The sequence below is a fragment of the Branchiostoma belcheri genome, unplaced genomic scaffold (genome assembly GCF_001625305.1).
Source record: "Branchiostoma belcheri isolate BF01 breed outbred unplaced genomic scaffold, Haploidv18h27 scaffold48, whole genome shotgun sequence".
Taxonomy (NCBI): domain Eukaryota; kingdom Metazoa; phylum Chordata; class Leptocardii; order Amphioxiformes; family Branchiostomatidae; genus Branchiostoma; species Branchiostoma belcheri.
The window spans coordinates 1,894,739-1,911,908 of NW_017804109.1; the positions used below are offsets into that span (position 1 = coordinate 1,894,739).

Below are 17,170 nucleotides of genomic sequence, written 5' to 3' on the forward strand. Positions count from 1 at the left end.
AGGGGGGTCTGAACCATGGAGCTCTGGAGGGCGGGCATGGGGATTATTTTCCTGGTACATGAATGTAGCTGTAAATTCTGTACATGGCATCTGTCTTCTCAGTCACAATACGACCAGTGGAAACGTAGCTTTTCAGTAGCAGATCCCTCTCGGTGGCAAAAAGACAGTATCAAAATGGCCAGGCAGTATCCATTAGCCAGAGAAGGTCGCCGGCCACTGACCGGTGGGGGTAGCGACAAAAAACGGCCATATATAAAAAGCTAACGATCATTCCCCCACAACCTCTGCTTGGAGAGTAGCTTTTCAGTGAGCTACAATTTCATTGAGATCACTTTCCTTTTGTTCCTTTACAGACGACTTTGCGCACAGGACGGAGGTTGGGAAGGCGCGGTCGGCACACACGGGGTGGATGAGCACGCTGAACAAGCTTCTGCCGACAGTGGAGAGTCAAGACAACGTCCTCCTGCTGCCCCTGCCCTGGAGCCAGCTGAAATACCCAGAAACAACAGGAGGTATAACTTACACTGACACTAACCCTCACCCTAACTCTTACCCCTCACCCTGCCATGGAGCCAGCTCAAGTACCCAGAAACAACAGGAGGTACAACTTACTCTCACCTTCACATGTGTACACTAAACCCTGACCCTAACTCTCCCCCTCCCCCTAACCCTCATCCTCACCCTAACCCTCACTATAACCCTCACCCTGAGACCCTCACCTTAACCCTGCCATGGAGCCAGCTGAAATATCCAGAAACAACATGAGGTACAACTCACATTGACCCTCACCCTCACCCTCACCCTAACCCTCACTGTAACCCTGCCATGGAGCCAGCTGAAGTACCCAGACAAAATAGGAGGTACAATTTACTCTGACCCTAACCCTCAACCTCACCCTAACCCTAACCCTAACCCTCACCCTCACCCTCACCCTCACCCTTACCCTTACCCTTATACTCACCCTCACCCTGCCCTGAATCCAGCTCAAGTAACTAGACACAACAGGAGTCTAACATTATACATGTACAGCTAACCCTAACGCTAACCCTGCAGAGCCACTAGTACTTAGACACACCTGGAGATCAGGTGGGATCATCTCCAAGCAGATCTTTTAGTGGCTGCAAGACAGTATCAAATTGACAGGGCAGTACCCAATACACTGCCATTTGGCTGGTGAATTACAATTAAGAGATACTTAAGCTAGTACAAGAAATGAGGTAAAAATTCCCCAAAAGATATCCAAAATAATATAAGCTGAAGCCTTTGCTTCGAGACTAAAGATTATCATAATAAAACTAAACCTTTAGCACACTATTGTAGCTTTTTTGCTACCAGTTCTCTTTGGGTACATGATTAGGCAGTAGGGAGAAGGATTAAAGAAAATATATATAGGTTTAGTTTGCTACAAATTCAATGAAGTATAAAAGACTGTATGTTACAGGTTGTTATGAGCTGCGGTCCTACTGGATGACCCCAGGGTCACACCTGCAGGAGCCCTTCAGAAGAACCATCCAGGCTCGCGCCGCCTTCAGGTACGCAGACCTGCTGGGAGTCTGGAGCAGCGAGTTCGGCGAGCTCAACAGAGGTGAGTGTGGTTAGATACTGCCATGCTGTGGTTAACAATGTAATCTTGTACCTAGACAATAGTATGTATCTGTACCTTCTATATTTGTATGGCCGGCTTAACCACCCTTTGGAATTAACACACCAACTTTGTATAGCCCGTAGACAGTGTTAGAAATACCCACCTGCAGTCTGCATTTTGCAGAGACATTTTCTATATTGCAGAAGAAAAAAGTCAGCAACCTTTCAATTTTGCAGACTGAAAAAAATCATGCTATAGGGGCTCAATGGTGTCAGCATAATGTTGTTTAAGAGCTTTTGTGTTTCCTACTGACTCTCTATTATACTAGTGATTTTACCACTGTTAGCTACTGCCATGCTGTGGTTATAACGTAACCTTGTTGTACCTAAACAGTAGTATGAAAACAGCTATACTTTGTAAAGTTTTTTTGGGGATGACAATAACCTACCTCATTCTAAAATCTTGTTGTTTGTGTCACATGACCAGTCTACATGCTGTGGCACCATCAGGACTTGGACCAGAGGATGCTGGGAAGAGCCAGAGCGGCCCAGGACCCTACAATTATAGCAGCCTGTAAGTCCATATCTTAATAATAATAGGCAAGAACAGAATCCGCAATAAACGGCAAGAACAGAATCAATTGGGAGTGTTCTTTCCGCTAAAGCACCGCCTACATCAGCTACATATAGCGATGATAAGCAGAACTCCAGTCAGAAGCTCTGAGGAAGGTGTCTGATAGACATCATCAAAACGTCAGCACTCTAGGTGAGAAAATTGCTTGTGTAAAATAAAACTGCTGCATCCTATACTTGACCAACCTGATGAAACTATTTTCAGAAATAAGAGGAAGACATTGTTATAAAGTATGTGTTTGATACTTACTTTTCCTCTCTCCCTTTTCCCAGCCCGAGAGAGTGCCCCAAATCTGGTTCACCAGTGGTCCAAGATCCTCCTGCCCACTTCTTTCTCACCCATGAAGTAGCAACATCATCATCACAATCAGCAGTATCTTTCAGCATCCTGCAGAATCTTGCAGCAGCAGCAGCTGTATCATCAACATCAGCATCATCATGCAGCATTGGCCAAAGCAGGATCATCAGTATCTTGCAGCATCTGCAGCATCAGAAGCATCTTCAGCATCAGCCATATCAGTAGCATCTGCAGCAGCATCTTCAGCATCATTAGCATCAACAGTATCTGCAGTATCATTAGCATCTGCAGCAGCATCAACATCAGCAGCGCTTATTCTTGCAGCATCAGAGGTGGCAGCAGCGCCTGATGCATCTGCAGCATTAGCAGCAGCATCACCATTTTCAGCAGCAGCAGCTGCAGAATCATCAGCATTTGCAACATCAGCAGTATCTGCAGCGTCTTGCAGCAGCAGCATAAGAAGCATCTGCATAATCAGCATCATTAGCATCATTAGCATCTGCAGCACCTTTCTGCTTTGGCCATAGCAGCAGCAGCATCAGTAGCATCATTCGAGTATCTGTAGCATCATTAGCATCATCAGCATCATTAGCATCATCAGCATCATTAGCATCATCAGCATATGCAACATCAGCACTATATGCAGCATCTTGCATCAGAAGCATCTGCATAATCAGCATCTGCAGCATCAGAAGCATCTGCATAATCAGCATCTGAAGCATTGGCAGCATCTTGCATCTTCAGCAGCATCACAAGCATCTGCAGAATTAGCAGTGTCAAGTAGCATCAGTTGCATCATTGGTGTCTGCAGCATCTCAGGTCAGAACCAACATGGTTGTCCATAATCCAGTGCCAGATCTTTGGCTGGAGCTATTCTGCCTTGCACATCTTTTTTTGCCTTTACCTATTTTTCTTTTGGGAGTTATTTTGAATGCTGTTTTTTTTTTTGGTTAATGCTGGTCATCAGTAAAAAAATGCAGCATTTGTTAGACCTGAAATCTGCAAAGCCTGGTGCAAAATGGTAGGAAGAAATGAAAATGTAAGGACAAGCAAAAGACACAATTCTGCTCTAGGTGATCTGCGAGGTTCCTTAGGGGCACGCATGGCCCCAGCTGGAAGTGGAATTTGATAGCCAACACCTTTTGTGGAATAATTAAAGATTCTACAAGCCTCGAATATGTTCAGGATATCAATGAATTTAATGTGGAAATAAACTTCTAAATCTTGTAGTGTACATATCATGTCATAAGCAGCACACAGAATATAAATAAAAGGCAATGTAATGATTGTACAAATCAGTGTTATTCAGCTTGGTTTAGATGTTGCGAGGCTGATTTTCTGAATAAAACTGTTGAACTATTAATATAGATGATATTCGTGAGCTGATGGAGAATATGGTTCAAGTCTTACAGTTATTATCAAAGAGACTAAAGGCGACTTCAATGAGAAATTAGTATGTGAGAGATGCGCCTAGTCGGTTCTATAAAGATCTCATTGATAACAGCAAGCAAAGTTTTACATCAGGTAAACTACTTTGCAGCCTTGTACGACATGGGTGATTGTTCAATCTAAAGTTACAACTGTGCCCTAAATATTGCAATCACCTGTCCTTCGGGACTTATTGGTTTCTGCTGTACGCCAGACCAATAACATCTATTTGGAGCTATTAGCCAGACCAATAGGGATCTATGCGGGACGACAAATCGCCTATAAATTGCACGCGATGATTGTCTACTGACCCTATTTCATCAATCTGTTCGCAACTGTTTATGTATTAAGGCTACAAGAAAGCCATATAGCGAAATCACTGCACAGCGCGACTGGTTTTCTTGTGGTCCTCGCCTTTTCGGCAGATACACAAGTGCGGATTGTACAGATGTGAAAATGTTTTCGTCACTGCCCTGACTGAAACTTACGAGGGATGCGATGAACAAGACACCTGATGTGGATTCAACCAGCGGCAGTGGTCATGGAATTCCCGACAACACGGAAGCCACAGACACAGATGCCACTCATATCTGCGACTCTGCAACAGACCCTGTGGATCAACAGGACATCCAGCCCCACTGCGTCCCAACCAGGCCGCAGGAGCGGAGTGACACCTCACCTAGCCACATGAAAGACCCATTGCAGAACCTTCATAGCGACGCTTCGGCCGGACACTCTGACCAGGATGAGAGACCTGCAGGTGACTACGGAGCAGAACGTTCAGGGCTACCGACTGTCTGCACTTCCTACACAGACATCGGCAAAACTGAACAGAACCAGGCACTGTACAATAGCACTGAAGAGCCTACAGTAGAGCCTACAGTCTACAGTTTAGATCCACGCTTGGACCAAGCTGAACAGGAACAGGCGCTATACGTTGGTAACCCGCACGTAGAAGCAGAAGAGCTCTCGCCTGAAGACATCTACAATACCGAAGGTTACAACGCGGATAACGCAGTGCAATACCAGCAGAGTGATTGTCGCAAACAGGCATCGGCCACTGTGTATCAGTGCAGTGGAGATTCCGATGTTGCCAATGTGGACCGTCCACGTGTCGAAACTGATGATGCAAACGGAGAAGAAAAAGACTCTGACAAGTGTGAAGCTCGATCAGAGCCTGTCGTCACACCATTGACGGATGTTGAAAATTCCGATCAGAACAAATCAGAGGATAAAGGCAATGCAGACGATGAGTATATCCGCCCGTACGCAGTCGCGAACCAGCGGTACGGCCACACAAACGGCGGAGGAGACGGAGACTTTGACATCCAACCGTACGCCGTGGCGTATGACGAACAGGAAGGACATTATGAGAACGATACACCGACTGGCCGTTCTGTCTGTGGACAACTTACCGCCGGCTCCGGTAAGTTAACTTCGTCACAGTTAGTTACAACCTAATGGGAAGTTCCAGAAGGCCGATTTAGCATTTCTTTTTTTATTTACTTCATAGGTCACCACATAAACAAGGCTCACGAGAGCCACTCAAAATGTTTTTGGTTACAGTACAGCCAGAGAGGACAAATGTTTGTTGACGTTAGACTTGAAAAGTTTAAGGTTATACTCATATGGGAAACAATCACGAGGTAGCTTATTCCATGTTTAGCCACCACTGAAATAGAAGGGAAAAATTATATCTAACAAACCAATTTCGATCATGGGAAGTTTTTTTTTCTATACACGGTATACAGTATTGGTTTATTACCACAGGCTTAGGGTGTAGAACAGCGTAGATATTTGATGAGTAACCAAATCTTTTTCACAGTCCTTCCATATACGTAGTTCTCGCCGTTCACCTTTTTTGAAATGGCCTTAGTCTATAGATCTGTAGAGTTAGATAATACATGTCTATGGTATATGTTTATTCTTATCATTTATTACGTAGCCTGGTATCCAGTCTGATCGTGATTGGGGGTATTGGGGTGTTCAGGCAGGTTGTGTCTTCGGGGGCTCTAGGAGCTTCCCCCGCCCAGTGCAACAGACCGTCCCGGTAGGAGTGTTACGTTAATAAGAGACAGTATGCTCGGGGATTTAGTTTCCCCCCAACACGTGGAGGGCTAATTAATCTCTCGTGAAATACACACCGGGAAACCTATGTGAGGCGGGCGGGCCAGAGCTCTTACGACCCCGAGGTCTTACGGCCCCGACCACGATCAGACTGGATACCAGGCTATTTATTACGCTAAGCGATACGTACTGGTAATGCGCAAAGATATGGGGTGGCACAAAACACCGGGACACTTATGTACTAATGTCTTCTGCAGTGACTGTTGGCAGCAATCAGGTCGGACTGCTCCCCAACCCCATGTACAGCGGAAATGCGTTACAACCAAACCCCATGTACAGTGGAAATGCGTTACAACCAAACCCCATGTACAGCGGGAACGGTCTACGCTCGAACCCCATGTACGCCCCAAATGTTGCGCAACCAAGGGCAGGTGGAGGTAAGGTATCCTATGATTTAAGGTCCCACCACTGTTGCTCTACTAAGATGTTACTTTGACAATTGTTTTCTGCACCTGTGTGTTCAGTGACAAAGAAATGTACGTGGTATCGTGTCTTGCTGGCGTCTATCCATACGTGGCTCCGGTGGGTACTTGATTAACACGTAGTTACAGCACACTTCTTTATTTATTATCTCCAGAGGGAACTAGGTGATGTCCTGACTCTGTGCCAAGAGTTGGATTTATGAATGGTAAATGCCGGTATAGTCGGGAAGTGTTTACCGTGCAAACATCATTGGACATACCTCAAAGGTGGTTTTATTTACTCCCAGATACTGTTTGCAAAGTAAATGTTATCCAACTTTACTTAACTTTTATGTGCTGTATGCATGGGTAAATCAAATTTCTCTTGCAGTGTAACTTGTGATCGGTTTTATAAACAGTGTAGCTGAAGTGGCTAGGGATGAGGCATTGCTACTATAGTTATATTGGTACCCTTGCCTTGTAAAAAAGACACCCCCCCTCTTATAAACTGCAAATGACAGGGATGTTGGGAGAAGACCTGGCTGGTATGAGGAAGGTTCCTCCTCCCTGAAGACCATTTTTACTTCGATTTTGTTGAAAACCTGCTCTTGTACATGTCTATTAATTGGAAACTCTCTTGGTTATTGAATAGCAAAGTTCTTTCTATCACAACCATTTATTTTTCAAGCCGACGTTTCGATGACCTTCTGCCATCTTCATCAGGGTATTTCTCTTGGTTATGTTTACTAACTTAAGGGACTACCCCACAGATTCCTCAATAACGAAGGAAACTTCACGCCACCATGAATGCCCAGAGTGGAGTCGCTGTGATATCCGCTGCCTGTAGTGATAATGTTGATCGGAAATGTTTTTCTTCTTTTTTTATATATTCCAACATCTAATGGAGTTTAATAAAGCACATAAAGCACATAAAGCACAAGACGTGGTGACGGCACACTCAAGGTTTTTTTCAACCTATATTAATACCGCCACTAACACACTGGACAATACAATACTCATTTTCACCTGAGCGAAGTGAGGAAAGTAGTGTAAAGTGCCTTTCCCACTTTCTCAAGGGCAAAATATCGGTGGCATGTCAGGACTCGAACCCGGGACCTCTTGGTTCCGAGTCGAGCACTCTGCCGCTACGCCACACGACCCCACGATTTTCCTTCTTGCCTCTCAGGTTGTAGGTGTGTTGTAACCCGGTCTTGCCTCTCAGGTTGTAGGTGTGTTGTAACCCGGTCTTGCTTCTCAGGTTGTAGGTGTGTTGTAACCCGGTCTTGCCTCTCAGGTTGTAGGTGTGTTGTAACCCGGTCTTGCTTCTCAGGTTGTAGGTGTGTTGTAACCCGGTCTTGCCTTGCCGGTGTCATCACTACGTGCGTGGTCGTGGCGACACTGGCGGTCCTAGCGGCTCTCTTACTAGCGACCTTCATGACGGGGGAGCAGGTCAGTATCTATCGTATTCAGACAGGTGCCTGTATAGTTCCATGCCTGAATGGGTTAGGGTTAGGATCAAGCACGGTTTGGGATAATCTCCAGGTATCCAAGAACGAAGATTTGCCCCAGGCACAGCTCTATAAAGGTAAAATGTATTTCCTAGGTGTGACTTTACTTGTTAGATGTTTTTTCAACGACTTTTTCAGGTTCTAAACGACTTTGTTTCTGTTCTCCTCAGACATGGGCAGACCGCAGCGTCACGGGTAAACCCACACAGGACGTAACCCAGTATGCTGATCGTCCGACATCTCCGCAAACTAAAGGTGATACATGTACTAGTTAGGAATGCTTACATCACAATTGCTAAAGGGGCCCGACCGGGTAGTTTACGGGATTTTTTTTTTTTTTTACAAAAAATTCGATTTTGGCCCCCGAATCTCTGAATCAGTGCTCCTTTTTGGTACTGGCACCGAAGCATGAGTTGGCCATGTGGACAAAATCATGTCATTCTCAGATGCATCTGAACAGATATTCATGCATTGCCTTTTTTCATGAATGAAAGATTGTGATTTGAAATATTCATGAATTAATGATTGTACTGCTACTGAAATATAAGAGGTTACCTTTGAATCACGGTACATCAAGGTTCAATAGGTTATACGGTTATACGGCACACCGAAAAGAAATCAAACCCAATAATAACTACAAATGCATATCTAAAGTAGCATTAGCATTACTTATTATCATTTTTACTGATTATTGTTGTTATCGTGTTCTTGCAATCAGCCCTCGGGCATGAATTTGCAATAAACTCTATGTTTGTTTTCTGAACTCAAACTCGCATGTTTCGCCTCGAAGTAAGATTGGTATCATTTTTTTTTTCGGAATCTTCCTCAGACGACGAAAATGAAGATCTCAAACAAACGAGGATTGTCTTCGGCGGAGAAGGGGAAGAGCCGGGCCAGTTCTCCTATCCCAGTGCTGTCATCGTGTCGCCTAGCAACGAGTTGTTTGTGGCTGACTTCCACAACAGGCGAGTCCAAGTGTTCAGCATGAGGGGGGTGTACCTCCGCCATTTCTCGGCCGTCGTAGGGGAGGGGTTCGGGACGATAGAACCCGAGGACATCGCTATAGACGGGGAGGGGCACCTGTGGGTGTATGGGAATACAGACGACCTGTTGGATACCGGGTATATCATTAGGTACACGAAAACGGGGCACCGCCTGACAACGCTCCATCCGACGTTCGCTAACAATTCCTTCTGCGGTGTCGCGGTGGACTCTCGGCGTCGTCTCGTCGTGGCGACGGAGTTCTGGGCTGATTACGGTGAAGTGAAGCTTCTGCATTTTAACGGCAGTGTCCTGCGCAGGTTCCGAGTGCAGCATAGCTCCGGGTACCCTGGGTTAGTCGCCGTGGGGAGGGAGGGAAACCTGTTTGTGTGCGACCACTGGGGGGACACACGTGTGCATGTCTATAACAACACTGGCCACTATCTCTTCAGTTTTGGGGGTGAGGAAATCTCGAAACTCGGTGGGGACCAGGGGAGAACTGTTGGAGGGGCGAGAGTCGTGGCGACGGGAGTCTGTACGGACGGTTCGGGGAACGTCCTGGTGGCTGTCGGGGCCGGCGGGAACGTGGAAAAGTTTACGGAAGACGGGCGGTACGTCCGCCGGGTTGTGTCCGGCAGGTTCCGGGCAGACAGCGTGGCAGTGGCCCCGGGCGGGCAGCTGGTGGTCGCGGATTCTGAGAACAGTACCGTCACTATATTCTCACACTATTGACCCTGCAGGTGTTTGTTTGCACATTGTTCTGTGCTGATGCCAGCTCTAGCTTGAGAAGAGACGTTGTGTGGCGTAATGTTTAGACCAAGGAGTACATTTTCATTGTTTATTTCAGGCTCGACGGCCCATAGTTTACGCAGTTCATGACACATGCCATGACACAAAGACATTAATGAAAAAGTATGTACAGAGAAAAATGTACAAACAAACTACCGAGCTGTCGGTGGGCGAAACAATCTAGTACGATAGTGTCAATAGAACAGGCCAGAGGAGAAGACCTCCGAACGGAGCAACAGTTTGATGATAGCTGGTGGTGGCGGACTCAGAGAACAGTTCCGTCACTATATTCCCACACTATTGACCCTGCAGGTGTTTGCATAGTCTCTACCAGACTAACTGCGCTGGCTATATATAGGAGAATATTTCCCAGGGGAGTTTGGCCGCCTTGTAGGTTTGACTGGCCGGAGGGAAAGAAACTACCTCCCCGCGGCCGGACTCCTTTGGCCGATTTTACTCTCCTTTTTGCCGAATTCTACGATCCGTATTCCCGTAGAAAGGCCTGGTGGAGGCTAGTGTTTGCTTATTGTTCTGTGCTGATGCCAGCTCTATCCTCAGAAATGGCGTTGTGTGGCGTAATGGTTAGACCAAGACTCGACGGCCGATAGTATACACATAACTATCATGACACACACCATGACACAAACACATCTAAAAAATATCAAAGTATGTACAGATAATGTAAAAAAAAACTACTGAGCTGTCCTTTCGCAAGGAGGCCACCTTAAGCTTTGGTCACAACCCGCCGTACGTGCTTCTGCGTGCTTTCTACGTGCAAAAACGTGGTCAAACGTAGGGCATCCGTGCGTGGTGAGTGCCGCCTCCGCACGGAATCCTACGGATTTGGGAGCACGCAGACACGCCGTAGAAAAACTTTTTGTACGTAGTGCATGTAAAACTTTTTGTAAGTGCATGTAAAACTTTTTCTACGTGCGGTCTGCGGATTCACCACCCGTGCGTGCGAGTACGAGCGACGCGCGTGCCCCGTACGTGCCGTGCGGAAGAAGCACGTGTGAGTACGGCCTCCTTACGGTAAAGCTGCAACCGCACAGAGATCGTGCGTTGTAAGCACGTACAACTCACCACTTGCGCAACGTACGACGCGCGCAACCGCTCACGGCCAGACGTGGCGTGCAGACCACACTCTTACACCTTGCGCAACCGTGTGAGTGACATGCGAGTGACGTGCGTCGACACCACTCTTTCCCCACGTTTTCAGAAAAAACGTAGCAGACGTAGCCTCCCAAAAAACGTACGGACAAAAAGCACGTACGGCGGGTTGTGTCCCCAGCTTTACAGAGGGTGGAACAATCTACAATAGTGTCAACAGAAGTGGCGTTGTGTGGCGTAATGGTTGGACTCATGCCAGAGTGTACTTTGGTTAGGGTGTTTGCCCACGAATCAAGATGTTTGAGGTTAAAACCGCCCGCATGCCGCGTGCTTTGCTCTTGGGGAACGCAATGAACACCAATTCCCCACTTCACTCATGTAAACATGAGACCCTAGCTGCCTCGCTGCGAGTAGGGATATACTATTGTATGTAGGGATATACTATTGTATGGTAGGGATATACTATTGTATGGTAGGGATATACTATTGTATGGTAGGGATATACTATTGTATGGTAGGGATATACTATTGTATGGTAGGGATATACTATTGTATGGTAGGGATATACTATTGTATGGTAGGGATATACTATTGTATGGTAGGGATATACTATTGTATGGTAGGGATATACTATTGCATGGTGTTTAAGAGGAGCCAAATAACGAACACGTTAAACAACTCACCATACCTTTCCTTCCTTCCTTCCTTCCTTCCTTCCTTCCTTCCTTCCTTCCTTCCTTCCTTCCTTCCTTCCTTCCTTCCTTCTTTTTTCTTTCTTTCTTTCTTGTTTCGCCGCACCCCAAAATGTTCTCTCAACGGACAAACTCCCTTGGCATGCTTATATCTCTATTTGGCCAATTTCTACTCTTTCCAGCCGCCTCCCCAAGCCTGGTAGAGGCTACGATTTTAGGTCCGAGCCTCTTCGACGTCTCCCAGTCCCCGGCCGAATCTCTTACAGCAAGTGACACAACGATCAGGTTATCAAGGCAGTCGTGACTCGTATTAGATAACCCACAGATACATCGTCAAATAAACCAAATAAAGAAAGTCTACTTGAAATACCAGACCTGAAATAAAGATAACATGTTGTAACTGGTTACAAAGTACAGTTCTATGATACATAATATAAGACAATATTCTACTACTGTGTTTTTGACCTGTTTTCTATCTTAGATCAACTAGGTGGGCGTTTACTTTTATTTGTTTTACCTTGTTTACTTGTACGGCATGTTTGTAATGCTGGGTACGTGTTCGGACAGTGCCCCTCCGCTCTTGCTCCTTTGATAAGTAATTCAATTTGAACTGTAGTTCAACAGTCCATGATTTAAAAAAAATACCTATTGGTAAGAGTATATAGTAGTCCCAGCTGTGAGTGGATCAAACATTACAAACAACAAACATTACATAACATAATCGACTGAAGCTGCATTGATAAGATAGCCTTTTTCAGTGCTTACGCATTGATTTTTGAAACATGAGAAGAAAACAAGGCCCCCTAGACAGAAGCAAAGTACGACTCATGTGCCAACGCAATGGAACAAGGTCGCGTCAGGTGATAACACGTGTTTTTGAACTAGTGGCTAGACTAATACAAGTCTGCTGTATACGGTCATATGGTATAGAAATAGCCTCTACCACGCTTCGGGGGGGGGGGGGTGGAAAGATTAGAAATCGGCTAAATGGAGAGATAGCATGCAAGGGGTAGTCCGCAGGAGAGTGTGCGGCAAACTGTTCTCTCCAGCAGACCAACTCCCCTGGCATGCTATCTCTCTATTTAGCCAATTTCTACTCTTTCCAGCCGCCTTTCCGAAGCCTGGTAGAGGCCATGGAATCCCACGAAGCGATTCATCAGTAATGGATATAACTAGACATCCTGTACTTTCGAACACAACTTTGAAGTACATAACCACCATGTACTGACCACAATCTCAGAATTTGGACGCCTTTCTGTACCATTTAAAAAAAGTCGACTTTAGACCACCCCTTCCAACTGAATGGAACAGTCCCATGTGCGTACGTCACCAATGCTAAAAAAAGAAAAGGAGCAATGTTATTGTGAAGAGCCAGAGTCAACTCTAGATCTGCCGGCACAGGGAAGTGTTCCGTCAGAATCATACCCGATACCTGACCGAGTCCTGGGAGAAGGCAGCGAGCGACAGAAGTAAGTGGAGAGCAGCGCGATTCACACAGGGACAGAACTGTTCAAAGCTGCTAGAGAGAGCAGGAAGGCAGAAGCTAGGAGCAGACGAAAGGGACGACGAGACGAGAAAAGCGCCACACCGGACTACTGCTGCCGGTTCTGCGGCAGAGCCTGCCGGGCCAGAGTCGACTGTACCAGTCACGAGAGGCGCTGCCCAGGCAGACCCGCAGAGAACGACTGAAGCTGCAGATCGAGACAAGGACCCAGGACAAGACCTGAGCGAACCTCCGATCGTCTGCAGAACCGTCAATCATGCTTGGCGGGAAACATTTCGCGGGCTTTTCTCTGCTCCTCACGGGTAAGTCTGGAGTTTAATTTTTGTCGCTAGAAGTTTGTCGTTTTAAGTTTTTTATATATATTCCGAAACATGCAATCACAAGACGTGTACGTGGTGACGGCACACTCAAGTTTTTTCAACTTATATTAATTAATGCCGCCACCAACACAGGGGACAATACAATACTCATTTACACCTGAGCGAAGTGAGGAAAGTCGTGTAAAGTGCCTTTCCAAAGGTACAAGATCGGTGGCATGTCAGGACTCGAACCCGGGCCCTCTGGTTCCGAGTCGAGAACGCTGCCGCTACGCCACGCTACGCCACACGACCCCACGTTTTAAGTTTCAAGGTAGAGGTACATGTGTTATGATATGCCAGGGCCTAGTCACGTTCGTGGGACGGCATATTTTTCTACTCTCCAAACAAAGGTTTAGACTTTGTCGTTAACTCAGCTCTGAGACTGTTATGTAATCACTGTTGACGTGTTTCTAGGCATTTTTACCGGGCTTTCTTTATCGTAATGGTATCTTTTTTTTGGTATTTTTTTTTTCACCCGAACGGTGGCGTATTGGACTTTTTTTTGCACTGGTATGTTTTTGTTTTGGTGTGGTATTGGATACTGCTCTGTACGTATGGCACGGTTTTGTAGCCACCAAAAGGTCTGCTTGGAGATTATGCCTCGCCCACTTCAGACTTAGATAGGGTTCATAGGTTATGCTTTCTAGATTTTTCTTTTTTGTGTGTGTATAAGATGCTGTATGTATAGTTTGTGTTTCTATGTTTGTACCGTTGTTATCTATGGGTGAAATTGACTTGACTTACTTGACTTGACTTATGTCCTGTGTCCCTGGCCTCGAGACGAAATGGGTGGAATACCTGAGATAAAGTCATGGGTAAAATACCTGAGATAAAGTCATGGGTAAAATACCTGAGATAAAGTCATGGGTAAAATACCTGAGATAAAGTCATGGGTAAAATACCTGAGATAAAGTCATGGGTAAAATACCTGAGATAAAGTCATGGGTAAAATACCTGAGATAAAGTCATTCATTCATCATGCCTCAACCACTTCAGACTTGAATAGGATGTTTATAGATTATGCCTCGTTGACTCAATTCAGACTTAGGTAGGGTGTTCATAGGTTATGCCTCGCCCATTTCAGACTTGAATAGGATGTTCATAGATCATGCCTCGCCCATTTCAGACTTAAGTAGGATGTTCATAGGTTATGCCTCGCCCATTTCAGACTTAAGTAGGATGTTCATAGGTTATGCCTCGCCCATTTCAGACTTAAGTAGGATGTTCATAGGTTATGCCTCGCCTAGTTCAGACTTAAGTAGGATGTTCATGGATTATGCCTCGCCCACTTCAGACTTAAATAGGATGTTCAGCTTCGGTTGAACTGAATCGGGCAATGGTTTAATGAACAGCACCTGACCCACACCGACTCTGCTCTTTTGTTGTGTGGATGAACACGACCGCATCGGGAATGCCAAACAATGTGACAGTGAAGGTTCACACAACAGTTGCGCGTGACCTTTACTTAACACTGATCGCTGATAGGTGTAATTATGGCCGGATCTTCATAAATTACCCTCGCCCACTTTAGACTTCAGACATGGATTTCAGCTACGGTTGACTTGAATCAGACAATGAGTTACTCAACAGTTGTGCCTCACCTTTACCTAACACTGTTCGCTGATGGATGTAATTATGGCCGGGAACACGCAAACACAAAAGACGATATCAGCGGCCCTGTCACCTGTAGCCGCCCACCTGTCTGTCTGTCTGCCCCCCCGGACAGGTGTTCTGTGTACGTATTCCAGGTAAATCACGATCTGAGAAGACCTCAGGTTAAGGGGGGCCAGCATGCCCCTTTTCGTAAGGCGTGATCAGGCCTAAATTTTAGTCGTCGTAATCCGTAGGCAGCCTCCCTAAAAAATCAACGTAATTCGTAATCAGTACATTAGCCGCAAAGTGTAAAGTTGTAATCAGCTCTGAGACTGTTACGTAATCGGCGGCGAAAATTTTGCGTAATTCGTAATCTCTAGCCCCCCCCCCCCCCATGCAGGCCCTCCTTAGGATCTCCAAGCAGATGATATGGTGGCAAGGCAGTATCCTCAGGCTAATGGATATTGTCTTGCCACCAGAAGGGATCTGCTTGGAGGTTAGTCTCATGTGAGAGAAAAACGTGCGTTGAGTCACGTCGGGGCCAGGCGCGTTGACGTCACATGCTGGAATGCATCTGGGACATGAGAACGGCTTGTCATTACTCTTGTGTGGACTTTTATTCTCGCCCTGAATTCAGAACAACTTCAAGACCCATTAGTTTTTACTGACCACCTTAAGAAGTTACTACTATTTCATACTTGGTATCATAACCATAACAAAGTGTTGGTATTGGATGAATGCAGATGTTATTCTGTTGCCAACGAGTAGTGCTGTATAGTATGGTAGCCAAGAGGCTCCAAGTTCTGCTTCACTCACTTCACTCATCAATATTGGAGAGTCTTAATAAAGCAGCTATGTTACCTTTACCTTCTTACTGTTGCCCCAACAAGCTTTACCGTACCGTACCAGGAAATTAGCAATTAGCAAATAGCGTGGGGTCGTGTGGCGTAGAGGCAGAGTGCGCGACTCGGAAGAGTCCCGGGTTCGAGTCCTGACATACCACCGATTTTGTGCCCTTGGGAAAGGCACTTTACACGGCTTTCCTCACTTAGCTCAGGTGAAAATGAGTATTGTCCTGTCATGTATTTGTCCCCTGTGATGGTGGCGGCATTAATATAAGTTAAAGAAACTTGAATCTGTCGTCACCACGTCTGGTGATTACATGTTGGAATTAAAAGAACAAAGAAAATTAAGACAACAAAGGCACCGGAATGGACGAAATGCACTTGGCATGTGGCATGCGGACCACAGTTGTGTACTATTATTTCCTACAACAAGAGGCATATTGTAAGCAATACTACAGACAGTAAATTGAGTAAACTATAGCTACCAACAGGTTATTTTGCCACAATTTGGAACATTGTGTTTTCTCCACAAGTTTTTTCTTTGATCTGTTCACCAAGTAAGCATTTTGTTGTGAGGCCGTGTGCTACCGTCAATGCTTCAGAGTGTGTACATGACATGTACTACAACTGTAACGGTCTCGTTTTAACCGGGAAATTCTTAAACAGCACGAAACCTCCCACTTTACCAAACCGCAAAATTCCCTCCCAGTGAACGTAAACGAATTTGCGGTAGATGCGGATGTTACCTAACGCGACTACCTATCTGAACCCGTGTGTTTAATTTCACCCTTGGACATCATAATTACATTTTTCAATGTCAGTTGCGCTCAAATCGAGTTCTTACAACATAATCTATAAGCACAGGATTCGTAATATTTCCTCTTCTTCTAAAAACAAAGAGAAGAGGAAGAATTTTTTTATTTCCCTCCCCCACAATGTTAAACCCGCTCCAGCGGTGAAAAGGTCAGGAATAATCAATAAACAGTATAACTAGTCGCTGTCGGGTCAAGGCGCTATTTATTGTCAACGGGTAGAAGTTTACCTTTTCATTCAAGAATGTTCTGATGTTAGATTACACGATACAGCAGGTGCATTGTTCCTGTGTCAATAGTCACTCGGGCGTGAATAGGGTCGACTGCTTGTTTATCTTGTTGAAGACGTGTCGGCTGACGGGTTGAATTCTTTGCCTACAAAGGCAGCCTTTTTCTGTGGAAGGATAAAACTACGGGTGTTCCCCGAAACGGTCCTGTGTATAAATAGTGCGCATGGGTTAGTACACTTCAGACTAGATGCTTGTTTTTTTTGGGGGGGGGGGGAG

At 45.6% G+C, this 17,170-nt stretch overlaps 3 protein-coding genes across 3 annotated transcripts in view; all 3 read left to right on the forward strand.

Moving 5' to 3' along the window:
• The window catches only part of LOC109479336 (protein NipSnap homolog 3A-like), a 5,236-nt gene extending 1,298 nt beyond the window's left edge, over positions 1-3,938 (forward strand). Inside the window, exons 3-6 of the mRNA XM_019781287.1 lie at positions 354-512; positions 1,442-1,585; positions 2,072-2,158; positions 2,491-3,938. Of these exons, the coding sequence (XP_019636846.1) occupies positions 354-512; positions 1,442-1,585; positions 2,072-2,158; positions 2,491-2,567 (467 nt within the window). The 3' untranslated portion in view covers positions 2,568-3,938. The remainder of the gene's footprint in view (positions 1-353; positions 513-1,441; positions 1,586-2,071; positions 2,159-2,490) is intronic.
• Positions 3,939-4,441: 503 nt separating this feature from the next.
• LOC109479337 lies at positions 4,442-9,692 on the forward strand. The gene is made up of 5 exons (XM_019781288.1): positions 4,442-5,369; positions 6,268-6,447; positions 7,802-7,920; positions 8,150-8,234; positions 8,809-9,692. The coding sequence occupies exons 1-5, from the start codon at positions 4,442-4,444 to the stop codon at positions 9,690-9,692; spliced, it is 2,196 nt and encodes a 731-aa protein (XP_019636847.1).
• Positions 9,693-12,920: 3,228 nt separating this feature from the next.
• Positions 12,921-17,170, forward strand: part of LOC109479338 (cadherin-23-like) — a 35,946-nt gene continuing 31,696 nt past the window's right edge. The window contains exon 1 of the mRNA XM_019781289.1: positions 12,921-13,357. Coding sequence (XP_019636848.1) covers positions 13,312-13,357 — 46 coding nt within the window. The 5' untranslated portion in view covers positions 12,921-13,311. The remainder of the gene's footprint in view (positions 13,358-17,170) is intronic.